Source organism: Alexandromys fortis, unplaced genomic scaffold, assembly GCF_014885135.2.
Source record: "Alexandromys fortis isolate MF-2015 unplaced genomic scaffold, M_Fortis_MF-2015_v1.1 scaffold_157, whole genome shotgun sequence".
NCBI classification, from domain to species: domain Eukaryota; kingdom Metazoa; phylum Chordata; class Mammalia; order Rodentia; family Cricetidae; genus Alexandromys; species Alexandromys fortis.
Window position 1 is genome coordinate 1,422,316 of NW_026068041.1, and position 16,466 is coordinate 1,438,781.

At 45.1% G+C, this 16,466-nt stretch overlaps 1 protein-coding gene across 2 annotated transcripts in view; it reads right to left on the reverse strand.

The window, feature by feature from the left end:
* Positions 1–2,038: 2,038 nt before the first annotated feature.
* Positions 2,039–16,466, reverse strand: part of Eif3l (eukaryotic translation initiation factor 3 subunit L) — a 22,638-nt gene continuing 8,210 nt past the window's right edge. For both annotated transcript variants that reach the window (XM_050165707.1, XM_050165708.1), the window contains 6 exons: positions 15,771–15,942; positions 12,981–13,135; positions 11,050–11,220; positions 6,735–7,232; positions 3,075–3,155; positions 2,039–2,240 (listed from right to left, as the gene is read on the reverse strand). In XM_050165707.1, the coding sequence (XP_050021664.1) occupies positions 2,202–2,240; positions 3,075–3,155; positions 6,735–7,232; positions 11,050–11,220; positions 12,981–13,135; positions 15,771–15,942 (1,116 nt within the window). In that variant the 3' untranslated portion in view covers positions 2,039–2,201. The remainder of the gene's footprint in view (positions 2,241–3,074; positions 3,156–6,734; positions 7,233–11,049; positions 11,221–12,980; positions 13,136–15,770; positions 15,943–16,466) is intronic.

Below are 16,466 nucleotides of genomic sequence, written 5' to 3' on the forward strand. Positions count from 1 at the left end.
GTTTTTAGAACTGGGCTGCCCTGGGTTATATCTGAACTCCACCCTTTGGCTCTAGAAGAACTAGCAGAGGGCTCTATTAATTCTTTGGTGGGGAATGGCTTCCCGCCTCATGCAGGCTGCCACCCTTACCATCACCTACAGATCCCGCACGGTCTCTAGCTTCCCACTCAAGGTATCTGTACCAACCAGCCTTCCTTCTGCCATTCCCTCAGCATCTGGTGTGCTCTGGTCTCAGTGCCAGTTTCCCTGTGCAGATGAATACTTGCCCTGGGTATCTGTAACATATGCCTTCAGTATTCTGTTCGAAAAGACACCTATCAGTGTGTTCCCTCATCGTCTCCGAAATCCATTCCCCCATTCCCTCTGCATGGTGGTCTAGAGCTTCCAACGATCTTCCAGCTTCAGTCTCCCAAGTGTGGGGATTACAGACAGGAGCCACCATACTTGAGCCAAAACTACCCTTGTGAGATTGCCTGTAATTCTCCATAGCTCCTATCACCATCAGATACAGTAAGCATGATTTATCATATATCCACCATGAAAGTTTAGCTGGGCGGTGGTGGCGCACACTTTTAATCCCAGCACTTGGGAGGCAGAGATAGGCAGATCTCTGTGAGTTTGAGGCCAGCCTGATCTACAGGAGCTAGTTCCAGGACAGGCTTCAAAACTATAAAGAAACTCTGTCTCAAACAAACAAATGAACAAACAAAAAGTTTAAGCTGAAAGATACAATCTGGTTTTTCCATACTTGGACCTCTTCCTTGCCTAGCAGACCCTGGTGGATCTAGGACTCCATTGTCTTACTAAGTTCTATGCTGTCCCCAGGGCTGCTGTACCAAATTGTAACACGCTTGGAGGCTTAGAGCAGAAATCACACTGAGCTACTCCTCAGCACATGGCTGAGAAACCCAACATCTGTTCCTGTCTCTACCTACTGTGGCTCTCGTAAGGATCCCTGTCACTGGATTCAGAGCCCATCTGGATGGCTAAGACTCTAGCTTCTATCCACACAGATCTCCTTCCACATAAGGTTACAGCACTAGCTTGCAGGCATTTGGTGAATCAGTGGGAGAGAAGAGTTTATGAATTCCAAATGCGGGGGAGGAACGAACGAGAGAGCATCCACTGTGTGCCAGGCAACAAATGGGTACAAACAGCATCTGCCCGTTCCTGTTGGGCTCACAAAGTGCAGTTGTCCTGCAGTCACCTTCTGCACCAGGCACCAAACCCAGGCACTGGGTTGCCAGTCAAGACAACAAGGTGACAGGCACATCACTAGCGCCCAGGAAAGGAAAAGCCACTTTGCCCAGCTTTAGCACCTGTTACCACCAGAAGTTACCAAGCCGGACGATTACAAGTCTGAGATCATTCTGGGCTACTCCGAAAGCTATGCCAGCCTGAGTCACATATCAAGATCCTGTCTCAAAAAGTAAAAAAAGGGCTGGAGGGATAGTTCAGCAGCTAAGAGGGATCTGACTCCCCTTTTTGGCTTTTGCAGGCACTACACACATAGTGCGCAGACATATGCAAACACCCATACTCAAGATCCCCCCACCAAACCCCACAAGGACACATCTATAATCCTAGCAGTACGGAAAGTGAGGCAGTAGGATTTTCTAGGGGCATGCTGGGGTACAGCCTTGTCTCAACCAACCCCTGCCCACACGAGAAAGACTTTTACAACAGATCTGTAGAGCAGGCACTAATCTGGACAGAAGGCAGTAATAAATTAGTTTGACGACTGGCTTGTTTCTAACTATACGACCTCAATCACCACAGGATCTATCTACTGTCTCAACAAATGGGACACTGCACAAAACCTGAGCTGTAGGGGCTAAGCGCGTCTGAGACTGCACAACTCTTGGCAGTAGCGAAGTCCGGCAGTCAAATTCCCAGGGCCCAGCACTGCCACTACCATGCTATGCAAATTATAGCAGGTCAGACGTCCTATAGAGCACACAGTTTGTCATGAACACAGGGATGAAAGAACTCGGCTTCCACACTGTCTGATACACCACGAAATAATGAGACCACAAAGGCAGGTCCAACAAACACCCTTTACTGAGAGCTCCTAAAACACCCAGTCCTTAATCTGAGCACGTTTCAACTCAGCTGATGGCTGGCTTAGGTAAGGCTTCTCGGTCACAAGAGTGCTTCCCTCTCTATTATCAAACAGGTTCTCAACTCCTGCACGAGCATCCTCAGGGCCTCTGTCCCATCTTCTTCAGGGTTCGATTAAGCTACAAGGAACAGTAAAGCAAAGTTAGATGTGGGATTTTTGGGACCCATCCCAACAGTGTCCACAATTAAGAAGCCAGACTCCCAGCAGCCCTGAGGTCAGGGAGGGCCACAGAAAGCCAGGCATTCCTTAGACCCTCAGTGGTCACAGTTTTTTTTCTTGTTTTCAATTGACAAACCCATACCCTATACTGCTCTGCCTATTTCATAGACAGGACAGGGATTCAGGGGGGCTAGACCAGTTAGCTTTAACCTCTCCCTGATAGAACAGTCCTGATTCACTGTCTGACAGGCAAGGCTTAGACGGCTAAATAGTAAAAACAGTGCCACATGGTCACGATCCTGAAGGAGCATGGCCTCTGTCGGAGGACAAAGTGGCTCAGAGATGGACAAGGGAGTCCCACCAACTTGTGCTCTTTGGCATGACACACAAGACATTTCTTAGGGTAAGACAAGTGAGTACCAGGCCTGTTAAACACAGCTGCTAGTCGTTCAGCCTGCAGACACTGGCCAGACCTGTCTGGGCTGGAGAACACCACCAACTGGGAACTGGGAAAGGAGGGACTCAGCAGCAAATCCACCCATATTAGGAAATACCAGGAAGGGCAAGGAGCAGCACCCTTTAAGGCCACCCGCAGACCAAGATCTTGGAAAAAGATACCCTTGAAAGGGCTGACACAGCAAGTCCTGGGCCCAATCCACTCCCCAAGCTGCCAGGCAGCTGAGCTTAGAAAGTTAAAGGGCCAATCACACGTTTCTTAAAAAGAAGCATGAGAAAAATTTAAAAGCCCCATCTCTATCCTCAGGCTTATCAGCCACTCTCTCAGACATCTTACCTCTTCAAATTTGTGAATCTGCCGGATAAAGAAATCCCCGTAGCGTCTGGCAACCTTGGTGTCTGCAATATGGATCATATCCTATGGGAGAAAGCAGTCAGAAGTGGTGGGGGGGCGGGGGAAGAGGGCCACCTAGTGTGGAGCCACTTAACTGCAAAGTACAATGGTGCCAAGTGTTGTCCCCAGTACTGGGGGCGGGGTGGGGAGGCTACACTACTTAGCTACATCCCCAGTCCTCTTTATTTTTCTTTTTGAAAGGGTCTAAATTGCCCAGGCTGGCCTTGAACTTGAGTTGCTCCCTTCTCAGCCTCCCAAGCAAACAGCATTAGAGAACCTGAACTATCATACTCAGCTCCTACACTAATTTTCAAAAGCAAATTTGGGTAAAGCATATCATGACCAGATAAATAAAAGCATGCATACGCAGGCACACACATGTAGTCCTAACACTTGAGAGGCTGATGAAACAGGAGCACCCCTGCTTCATCTACACAGTGAAGACCACCTGCTCTTTTTTTTTTTTTAAAGATTTATTTATTTATTATATATACAACATTCTGCCTCCATGTATGCCCACATGCCAGAGGAGGGTGCCAGATCTCAGTACAGATGGTTGTGAGCCACCATGTGGTTGCTGGGAATTGAACTCAGGACCTCTGGAAGAGCAGCCAGTGCTCTTAACCGCTGAGCCACCTCTCCAGCCCCGACCACTCTGCTCTTAACACTCCAAACCACCCAAGTCATAACTGGCATAGATGCAGTAGTAATTTTATCTGAATACAATGTCACAGCAAAACATATTTGTGAGCTGGCTCAGTGATGGTGATCATCTATAATCCCAGGATTCCTAATTGGGTTGGGAGGTGGAGTCATGAGAATCCAGCAGAGCAAAACAAGACAGACTATCTTATCATGACGGAAGGTGAGAATCAACTCCCAAAATTGTCCTCTGACCTCTACATGCACACCAGCACACAGATCACACACACAAACACAAAACAGAAAAATAAAACTTGTAATTTATGAGCCAACTAGGGAGAAGTAAGCATCTGAGTTGGGAGTAGTTGTTGGTCACTAAGAGATGATGGTGGGTAGAACAGGTCAATGGTACTATAAAGAAATTGTTTATGTCAAACACTGAGAAAGAATTCAGTGCAGAGAACAGGCGTGTGGGAGGGGTGCGGACACACATCTGTGCAGATGTATACAATTGTGCACAGAGGCCAGAGGCTAATGTAGAATGTCTTCTTTCATTACTCTCCAACTTACTTTTAAATTAGGGGCTGGAGCCTTGTGGTGGTGATGCATACCTTTAATCCCACCACCTGGGAGATAGAGGCAGGCAGATCTCTGTGAATTTGAAGCTAGCCTGGTCTAAAGATTGAGTTCCAGGACAGTCTTCAAAGCTACATAGAGAAACACTGTCTCTTTTCTTTTTTTTTTTTTTTTTATTTTTCGAGACAGGGTTTCTCTGTGGCTTTGGAGCCCGTCCTGGAACTAGCTCTGTAGACCAGGCTGGTCTCGAACTCACAGAGATCCGCCTGCCTCTGCCTCCCGAGTGCTGGGATTAAAGGCGTGCGCCACCATCGCCCGGCGAGAAACACTGTCTCAAAAAAAAAAAAAAAAAAAAAAAAAAAAAAAACCAACCCTTCCCAAAGTAATAACAATAATAATAACGGGCTGGAGAGATGGCTCAGAGGTTAGGAGTACTATTGCTCTTCCAGAGGACCCGGGTTCAATTCCCAGCAACCACATGGCAGCTCACATCTGTCTGTAACTCCAGTTCCAGAGAATTTGACACCCTTATACAGACACATGCAGGACACCAATGCACATAAAATAAGAATTAAAAAAAAAAAGTTAGAAAAAGATTTTAAATTATATGCAGGAGGGTATCTGCATGTCTGCATATGAGAGCAGGTGCCCAAGGTGGTTAGAGGCTTTACACAGCAGCCTGATGTGAATTCCAGTCCTTCAGAAGAGCAGCAAGTATTCTTTTTTTTTTTTTTTTGTTTCTTTGTGTAGCCCTGGCTGTCCTGGAATTTATTCTGTATCCCAGGCTGGCCTCAAACTCACAGAGATCTAACTGCCTCTGCCCCGAGTGCTGGGATTAAAGGCCACCACTCCCAGCTCCAAGTAAACTGTTAAAGCCAAATTACTGGAAAGCCACATGAGCCTGATGATGGGCACGACTTCAGAACCCATGAAAGGTAGAGAAAGAGCAACTCACAGAGCTGTCCTCCACCCTCCCACACACCATGTGGCACACGCACTGGCTCGCTCCTAACAGACTACCCAGAACAGGACCCATCCATTCCATAATCACACACACACCCAAGCCTGAAAGCACTATTCACGAGAGCCAGAAAGAGCTGCTGCAGTGGGTACAAGCACTTTCTGTGAAAGCCTGATGGACAACCTGACACCTGGATCCCACACTGCAGGACAGAACTGCAAGTTGTTCTCTGACCTCCACGCAAATACACCAAGGGGCACTTCAAGTGAAGTACCCTGGTAAGGGAAACTGCAACTACTTGATAAATAAATGAATCAATGCAAATTAAAGCGAGGCTGGGTGGGGTGGTTTGAATGAAAACAGCCCCACAGGCTCATATATTTAAATGTTGGGTCTCAGTTGGTGGATCTGTTGGGAAGGATTAGATATGATCTGCTAGAGAGGCTGTTACCAGGAATGGGCTTGGAGGTTTCAAAAGTCCACACCACTCCCAGTTGACTGTTTGTCTCTGCCTCAGGCCTAAGGGTCGGATGTGAGCCCTCAGCTTCTGTTCTAGCACCATGCTCCCTTCCGTGATGGCTAATCTTTGAAACCATGAGCCCCAAATGAAATGTTTTTACAAACTGCCTTGGTGATGATGTTGCCATGGCAATGGAAAACTAAAACAATGGGCATGGTGGCACAGACCTGTACCCCAACTACTTAGGAAACTGAGGCAGGAGGATCAAAGTTCTAGGCCTACTTGGACAATTTCACAAAATGGGTTGTAAAACTGGGCTGGAGAGTGCTTGCCTAACATGCACAGGCCCTGCTTCATACCCAGCACTGCACAAAACAACAACAAAAGTAATTTTCATCTTCTCATTACACAGGACACTAAAGAGTCTGGCTCCACCTGGAGTCACAGCTCTACTCTTCAGGCCGCCGTAGTCCAAGGAAGCCACTGCTATGCTGTTAACACTTCAGTAGGAACTCAACACATTCTCAGACGTGTATACAAATGTGCTACCGATTACTGAGAGCGAACCTATAAAAGCTTTATGTACACTGGAAAACGGCAGATGTGTACAACCCAGCATATGGAAAGCTGAAGTAGGAGGATCATAAGTTCAAGACCCCATGTGTTCCTTCATGTAATAACCTAAAATCACCCAGAAGCCCATCAACAGGAGAGTAACCACTGTAGTGGGCAGGCGATGGGAGGTGACTGTCGGTCTCAGGGCAGGCATGAAAGAACTGAGCATGCACAGCAATTGTGGAGAACAAGTCTCTCACAGCCAAAGCTGAGCTCTCATCCCTGCTTAAACCTCACTTTCTCAACAAAGCCTTCTTTACCATTTTATGCCTGTAACTTACTACATATCTGACTTAATTAGAAGATCTATCATTTAGCCCTTGGAGAGGATAAACAGGGGATGCCATACCTTATCAATATAGAAGTCCACCTCTGAGGCTGACTGGAACTCGCCATCTAGGGCAGAAATGCCACTGGTCCACACCAGGTTCTTCATCTTGTGCTTGAAGACAAGCAGTTGGATACGGAACTCTTGTTCTGTGAGGTCCAGGAAGCCAGCCAGCTTGGCCACAGGCATGGTGGTGTAGAGCTTGAGGAAGCTGCGGATGGTGGAGAGCTGGGCCTGCTGCTGCACTTCGTCAGAAAACACCTTCAGCTGCTGCAGGAAGGGCTCTTTGTGATAGTTAGGATGCACATTGTCATAGTTGGGCACCACAGGTGACAGGAACTTGGGACAGGCATAGCTAAAAAGCTCCTCATAGACCTGGGGGTCGCCCTTCTGCATGCGCAGCATCTTGTCCCCATATTTCTCCCGCAGCTGGAGGTGGATGCTCTCATCAATCCGCATGGGGTACATGGTGAGGGCAATGGCCAACAGAGCATGCATCTGCTCGTTCTGCTTGTTAATCTGGGGAAGTCAAACAAACACAGACCATCATTTATCACGCTGTCCAGCACACATGGGTCGCCGCACTCTCCCAGGGGGCCTACAACCCCAAGCTCTCTCGAGCCCCACCCAGGGCTAAGTCCTCCATGGCTGTCTCCAGAACCCTCCCCCCAGGGCCTCTCTGATTGGCCTCACATTACTGGAAAGTCAATTCTTATGAAAACTTGTTAGCAGAAACATATGATGCTAAAAGAAAAAAAAAACTTCAACCTGATAAAGGACGGACTACCAAAACTAATCCCTGCATTCCCAGGAAGCCCACTGCCTAAGCTAGTCTACAGAGCTGTGTCAGGACTCTCCAGCTCCAGCCCCCCTCTCTGCTCAGGCCATCCATGCTTCCTAGGAAACACCTCTTCAGCCCACATGCCTTGAGCCCATCGTCCCCCACTAACTGCTTCAGATGTTTGTTTTCAGTGCTGAGGAATGAATCCAAGACTTTCATCATGCTAGGCAAGAGCTCTACCACAAGTTAAGCTCCGAGCCCCTCTAACCCCAAGTTCCAAAGTGTTAATAATCTAAGGTGATGTCACGACAACAAAAGCAGAAGTCCTGCTGGAGTGTAGTTCAGTGGTAGTGCCACAGCTGAACAAAACCACATGTTCTCACACACAGAAGCAAGAGATTGATCTGACAGAGGGGTTGAAAAGAGTTGTCCCTAATGGCAAAGGCTTTTAATCTCAGCTACTTTAGTGGTTAAGAGATGGGAAACACAAATTCAAGGCCTATTAGGGCAACAAAGTAAGTGTAAGGTTGGCCTGGTAAACTTAGTGAGACCTCTTAAAATGTCTTTGCTTGAGCCGGGCGATGGTGGCGCACGCCTTTAATCCCAGCACTCAGCGGGAAGCAGAGGCAGGCGGATCTCTCTGTGAGTTCGAGACCCGCCTGATCCACAGAGCTAGTTCCAGGACAGGCTCCAAAGCCACAGAGAAACCCTGTCTCGGAAAAAAAAACAAAAACAAAAAAAAGTCTTTGCTTTTGCTTTTGGGGGTGGTGGCGGCTGGGAACACAGCTCAACGGTACACTGCTTACCTAACAAGCATTCAGACACCAAGTTTAAGCCCACCCCCACACACAGGAAGAAAGAAAAGCTGTGAGTACTGTAAGCTAAGATAATGAACAATATGGAAAGATATACCCACAGGAGGAATAGTGGCACAAATATTATAGCGTATCCAACCACCTTCTGATTGGGTTTAAGGCCTGCTCCACAGGAGGAACTATATGTCTGCCTCTGTAATTTAGGCAGAGAACCCACGGTAGGGAAGCCCATAGGCCCCAGGGCTGAACCTACTGCTATTAGTTTGCTAAATGGGCACAGCACCAAAATGCCCTCTAAATCTGTATCTCTCGGGCTTTATCAAAGACGTTCCATTGTGACAGCAGTTAACACAGAAATTCACAAGTGGCCAAAATCCCAAGAAATGTTCGGTCAGTCACAAATGGGACATCTATATCATACTCCTTGCACCCCAGACTCAGGGACCATGGAGAAAGAGGGGCAGGAAGACTGCAGAGTCAGAGACTGAGAAGGACTTTGGTGCTGTAGAAAAACCTTCTTTTTTTTTTTTTTTGGTTTTTCGAGACAGGGTTTCTCTGCGGCTTTGGAGCCTGTCCTGGAACTAGCTCTGTAGACCAGGCTGGTCTCGAACTCACAGAGATCTGCCTGCCTCTGCCTCCCAAGTGCTGGGATTAAAGGCGTGCGCCACCTGGAAAAACCTTCTTACACACTATAAAGATTTGTCACTCCAACTGGTTTAATAAAATGATGATTGGCCAGTAGCTAGGCAGGAATTATGGGCAGGAAAACCAAATTTGGAGAATGATGAGAGAAAGGGCAGACGGAGTCAGGGGAGATGAAGCAGAATGTGTAGAAAATGAGCAAACAAGCCATGAGCCACGTGGCAAAGTGGAGATTAGAAATATGGGTTAATTTTAATATAAGAGCTAACTAGCAATAAGCCTGAGCTATCTATAGACCAAGCATTTATAACTTGTATTTGTATAATTGACTGCTTCTCAAGTCAATTATTTGAGAAGCAGCTGCAGGATATTTGGGAGCAGTTGGTAGGGACAGAAAAACTCTGCCTACACTCAGGAGTAAAATAGTGTCTTCTGGACATGACAGGACACCTGCACTCAGGAATGACACCAACTGTGGTTTCCTGGACAAGAACAAGCAAGACAGTCACTATTCCAGCATGGAACAGGAAGGGACGGAGCTCAAGAGCCCTCACTGCTTGCTGAGGAGCCATTAGTAGGTGATGGCATCTGAGGGAGAGTCAGTTTGCAATGGCACTGCACCCAGGAGGGCATGGGCAACAGACTATTCCCTGGTTCTTAAACATAACCAAGCAAACAAAAGACACAAGGTTGAGAGGGCTGGGAGTTCTGGGAAAAGTATGGAGTGGATATGATGAAGATATAGTGTGTGCATGCATGAAACTCTCATGTAATGAAGAAAACCATGACACTGTTTAAAAACCCAACATGCTGAGGAGGAAGACAGTGGCCAGTTGCGGCTATCAACAAAGTTCCCGCACAACAGCCGCTGTAATCCCTGGAAGTGAGTGGGCAGACAGAAGGCGTTCAGAGAATAGCAAGGGCCATATTTATATCAATTAAAATATGCCAATATCTTATGTTTTATATATCAATATACAAATTTATATGTACAAAGAACTAGAAAAGGGACTGCCTGGAGAGATGGCTCAGAGGTTAAGAGCACTGGCTGCTTTTCCAGGGGTCCTGACTCAATTCCCACAATCACATGGTGGCTCACAACCATCTATAATGAGATCTGGTGCCCTCTTCTGGCATGAAGACATACATGCATGCAGAACACATATAAATAAATCTTAATTAAAAAAAGAACTAGAAGAGCCAGGTGGGCTGTTGGTGGCAGAGGTAGGCAGATCTCTGAGCTTGAGGCCAACCTGGTCTACAGAGCAAATTCCAGGACACCCAAGGTTACCCAGTGAAATGCTATTTCAGAAACAGACAAAAAAACAAAACCAAAGGGGCTGGAGAGATGGCTCAGTGGTTAAGAGCACTGACTGCTCTTCCAGAGGTCCTGAGTTCAATTCCCAGCAACCACACGGCGGCTCACAGCTATCTATAATGTAAACCTGGTGTCCCCTTTCTTGGCATGCGGGCACACATGGAAGGAATGATGTACATATAATAAATAAATAAATCTAAAAAAACAAAAACAAAAACACCAGAAGAATAGTTTTAAGGTTTTTAACACAAAGCAATTATAGATTATAAGAAATATCCTGAATTTTTGGTTGTTTGTCTCTTTATATATATGGGCTGTCCCGGAATTCATTATGTAGACCAGGCTAGCCTCAAACTCAGAGATACACCTGTCTCTGCCTCCTAAGTACAAGAATTAAAGGTGTGCACCACCCAGCTCTGATTTTTCTTTTTCTTTTCCTTTTTTATCTAATTACCACATATCCCACAAATACACACAATTTAAATTGTATTGAAATAAAGTAGGTTTTTTGTTTGTTTTTGATTTTTCGAGATAGAGTTACTCTGTGTAACAGTCCTGGCTGTCCTGGGACTCGATTGGTAGACCAGGCTGACCTCAAACTCCCTGAGATCCGCCTGCCTCTGCCTCTTAAGTGCTGGGATTAAAGGCGTATGCCACCACTGCCCGGTGAAATGAAGTATTTTTAAGAGTAGCAAATTTTAGATAGTGTTTATCCAGAACTGCTGGTACAAGTGCTAAGGAATCAGCTGCCCGGTGAGACAGTGATTGCAGTTCTCTTACCATTTCATACTTGTATGTGGTCCTCTGGAACATACTCTTGGTCCTCTGGATGTACAGGAGAATGTTGGCAAAGACCCGGATAGCATCCTGGTAGCGACGCATCATCAAATATGCAAAGCCAACATAATAGTATGTGGTAACCTGGCACTCAGGTACACGGGAATACATGCTCTGCAAAGGAAGGTGGAAGCAGTAGCCATGAGTCCTGATCCATATCAAACCAGAAAAAAAAAAAAAGAGGGATAATTGGATGGGATAATAGATTGGTATTTGTGAGTTATTGTTTTTAGACAATTATATTGGTATAGATTCTTATATATTGATACAAAGTTAAATTATATTGAATATTGTATGCATGTATGCTTCTACCTCTGTTTGAAACATTGTTTATGTATTTATATCTACCATATTGCAATGTACACTACCTCTGATCAAGATACTTATACATTGTTTACATTTGAGGGTCATTGTCTTTATTTATTGCACAGTTGTTTATTGTCTTAGTCTTTAAGTTAGATAGGTATTGAGAAGTACAGATCAACAGTCATCTATGTTTGTAATATTTATATATAGGCTAATCAGGTTCTTTAGATACATAGATTATATTCAGTATAATTTCTTTAATTAATTAATTTATTATGTATACAATATTCTGTCTGTGTGTATGCCTGCACACAGACCCCATTACAGATGGCTGTGAGCCACCATGTGGTCGCTGGGAATTGAACTCAAGAGCTTTGGAAGAGCAGGCAATGCTCTTAACCTCTGAGCCATCTCTCCAGTCCCAGATAGATAACCTTCAACTTCTTCAAAGAGCTGTAGAAAATGGCCTTTAATCTAACTTAAGAGTTCTGTGGTAGGGGGCTGGAGAGATGGCTCAGTGGTTAAGAGCATTGCCTGCTCTTCCAAAGGTCATGAGTTCAATTCCCAGCAACCACATGGTGGCTCACAGCCATCTGTAATGAGGTTTGGTGCCCTCTTCTGGCCTGCAGACACACACAGACAGAATATTGTATACATAATAAATAAATAATAATAATAAAAAAAAAAGAGTTCTGTGGTAGTAAGACACAATTGCTCCTGGCAACACCGCTCTATTCCCGAGAGAATGTTGAGCACCAAAGACACTCCACCTGGAGCCTTTCTTCTTGACAAAACTGACCTTTGGGTGAAGAAATGCCCATACCTCAACCACTGACAGAGATACAGGGTACCCGTAAATGGATAAAACAGGACTGTCATATCCTGCCAAGACAGGGGGTAATAAGATATTTTTGAAAAGTTTCTTGCCTTTGAAAATGGTATGTCAGTTATGTTAGGCGCTAGCCAAAGTTGGTTGCTTCAACATTGCAAATGAGACTTTGGGTGATTGCCCAGGTAGTCAGTTGTCTCTATCATTTGTGGCACATTTTGGAAGTTTCTCGATCACACTTACTGTTTACTCAAATAATGTTTCCCTTCTCAGATCTTCGATGGAGTTAAAGATTAGATAACTATAGTTACTTTTATTATTTAGACAAACTTATTTTCAATGCAATATTTAGACTCCTTGAAATAAAATGTTTAGTACAACTTTTGTTATGCATTCCTTACTATTGTTTATTGTCTGTAATTTTATATTTGTTATCTGTTCCTACTGTATATAGTTGTATTGGATTTGGATAGATCTTGTTCAGACAAAAGGGAGAGATGATGAGGAAACTCTGTCAACTATTCACATCTAATTAAGGCATGGCAACCCGGACCCCAAAAAGAAAAACTGGGAGGACCCAGGTTCGCGCTCTCTCCCTGCGTGGTGCCCGCCGGAGAGATAGGAAGACGGACCTCTCACTCTTGTTGCGTGAGTTTTCCCCTTTTAGCCATTAAAAAATAACTGTTATTCTTGAGCTGGCCTGGCTATTTATTGTACCGTCCTAATCCACTACACTTACCTTCTTGTTCAGCTCGATATTCTCTAGAACCTTGATAGCCTGGTAGTAATCCCCCAACAGGGAATGCAGGCGCAGAAGCCCCACCAGGCTGAAGTAGCCCAGCATCTTGTAGAGGGAGTGTCGTCCATACTCCCCAGCCACGCTTTCAGGGTCGCCTGTGAGGGAAAGATGTTCTGAGTGCTTCCACAGATGAAGGTAAAAAGTGACCGGCCTGGGCCCTGACTAAGACTCCTCACCCGATGCCAGGTTTCAAAGTGTGTGTGTGTGTGTGTGTGTGCGCGCGCTCGCCCGCTCATCTTATGATGACTAGCAGCTGCATTGAGAGTGGCAGCTCATTTGTTGTTTTTGTTTTAATCCTAACATATCTAAGAACGTGAGAAGGACCTCACTGAGAACAGTTATTCACAGGCCCTTTCTTTTGAAACCCAAAGCCAAAGCTATTTACCCACAGATGCTATAGTGTTTTCTGTGGATCCAATAGGCATGGATAACACTGAAACAATGCCAGGCAGAAGCATGGCTGCCTTTGTACCCTCAGGCAGTGTGTCCTGGAGGCCACATGGTTGTGCCTGCTCCTTGTCACAGCTGACCTAAAGACCTAGTCCCTTTCTTCAGCACTCTACTTAACACAATCAATCACACATGAACCAAACTCATGCCTGGGAATTTGACAGACATGTCTCCAAAATAATCTCTCAATGGGAGTTGAAAGGGCCGACAATATGGTTGAGCAGGTAAAGGCACTTGCAGCCTAGTCTAGCAAATTGAGCCACAATTCCCAGAACCCAAGTGGAAAGAGAGAATCAATTACTACAAGTTGTTCTCTGCCCTCTGAATGTGTGCACTGTGGCACATGTGCACCTATACGCCGAAATAAATAAAATAGAATTTAAAAAAATTTAGTGAAGCCGGGTGGTGCATGCCTTTAATCCCAGCACTTGGGAGGCAGAAGTAGGTGGATCTCTGTGAGTTCAAGGCCAGCCTGAACAGGCCCAAAGCTACGGAAAAACCCCATCTTGAAAAATCAAAACAAACAAAAAAACAACAACAGAAAACTTGGTGAAAACTAATTGTATTTGCTGCTAATTAAAAAAAAAAAAAAGTGAGTTTTTGCTTGGTTTAGTGGTGTATGGTTTTAATCCCCGCAGAGGCAGGCAGGCCTCTGAGTTCAAGACCAGGCCAGTCAGAGCTACACAGAGAATCTGTCTCAAAAATAAAAAGAAACAAAAGAATGAGCTTCCAAAGACTTACCTGATGAGGTGAGGAACAAGATTTTTTTTTCTTTTTGGTGCTGGGAATGAATCTAGGGTTATGCACATGTTGAGCACATAGCTTGCTTGGACTGTTGCATAAACTGAACACAAAGAACCCGCAAAGAGAGGACTAATGAACTTGCCTAAAGGTGAGATGATCCTTCAGGGTTCCTGATTCATGAAAGAGTGTAGGAGACATTGTGCAGGATACGAAAGAAAGTGACTGAACTGTCTTTGAATTTTCCTGCTTCATGGAAATGTCTGCTGGATACTATGGGCCTGTAGGCTAAAGATGGATGCCCCAACGGTACAAAAACTTTGGGTAACTGTACAGGTAGCGAGATGTCTGTCATTTCTAGAGTTTTGGAAGTTTCTTATTTCTTGTTTACTTAGGTAATATATCCTTCTGGAGTCTTTGATGGAGTTGAATGGATAGATGGTTATAGTAAAATAGATCTAAATACTGTAACTAATTCTTGCTTAATAACTGTTTTATGTAATTTTACTGTGTTAAAATGAAAGCCTTTCTTTTTTGTTTAAACAAAAAAGGGGAAATGGAGTAGGAGGGCCTTCTGTCTATGTTACTTTCATTGGTCAAATAAAGAAACTGCCTTGGCGTTTTGACAGTACAGCAGCTTAGATAGGCAGAGTAGACCGAACAGAATGCTGGAAGAAAGAAAGCAGAGTCAAGCAGACGCCATGGCTCTCTGGCCCGTGAAGGACATAGGCTATAATCTTGTTGGTAAGACACAGTCATGTGATGATACACAGATTTATTAGAAATGGGTTAATTAAGATGTGAGAGTTAGCCAAGAAGAGGCTAGAGATAATGGGCCAGGCAGTGTTTTAAATGAATACAGTTTCTGTGTAATTATTTCGGGTAAAGCTAGCTGGGTGGTGGGACGTGGCCTGCAGGCCTCATCACTACATATGATACTTTAGTCCACCTCATTTTTAGGCTCTGTTCTTCCAGGTTCACACCAACTACAGCAGTGACACACACACACACACACACACACACACACACACGCTTGCATAATAATGGAAATGTTATGGTTAGCTTTCTTGTTTTGTTTGTTTTGTTTTGTTTTTCGAGACAGGGTTTCTCTGTAGCTTTGGTTCCTGTCCTGGAACTAGCTCTTGTAGACCAGGCTGGCCTTGAACTCCCAAGTGCTGGGATTAAAGGCCTGCGCCACTACCGCCCAGCGGTTCCACTACCACCCAGCGGTTCGTATTATTTTAAATGTAAAGAGCAGGTAAAATGACTCAGCTAGTGAGAGCACCAGCTGTAATAGGCCAGCAACTTGGATTTGATTCCAAGAATCCATGTTATGGAGAAGAGAACCAACTTCTGCATGTTTGTCCACATATATAACATCATGCACACACACACACAGCAATGTTTTTTTAACACATAAGGAATTCCCAACAGAAAGTTTGGGTGGTATTAATGCAAACAAAGGCCCTGGAGACACGGCAGAGCAGTTGAAAATGAAGATCTCAGGGAGGCCAGCTCGGCCTTGCCTACCGCACTCACCTCCGCTCGTGTAGACCTCCAGTTGCCGGTTGATGTTGGATTTGTCTACCAGTGAATGAAGTACATTAAGGACACTGTGAACATTCCAGATTTTAGGGTTAGATCTAAGGAAGTCAATCTCCTCCTCAGACTTCTTGGCAGTCTTGCAGCGGTACTGACTAAATGACTGGAACTGTTGAGGAAAAGGGAAAGATGCGAGAGGAGGGTAAATCCCAGTGACAGTCATGTGCTGAGAATGAAGTGACACAGGCTTTTATTCAATAATTTTTAGGACAGGGAATGACTTAGCTATATAGCGCAGGTGGCCTCACGCTCTCAATGGCCCTGCTTCTGCTTAAGCGCCAGGATGAAGACAAGGTGTGTGTTTTCAAGTCATAGCAAACGGTACAATAAAGCACAACACTGTCACGACAGCTCTATAGGCAAATTCATATAAACACCTAGGCCCCTCCCTCTAGAGTAACTGATGCCTATGCAACAGCAGCAAGCAGCCACTTTTGTGTTATATGAGGTTGAAAAGACTACATAAAACTCCATCAAAAGCCGGGCTATGGTGGCACACGCCTTTAATCCTAGCACTCGGGAGGCAGAGGCAGGCGGATCTCTGTGAGTTCGAGACCAGCCTGGTCTACAGAGCAAGTTCCAGGACAGGCTCCAAAGCCACAGAGAAACCCTGTCTCGAAAAACCAAAAAAAA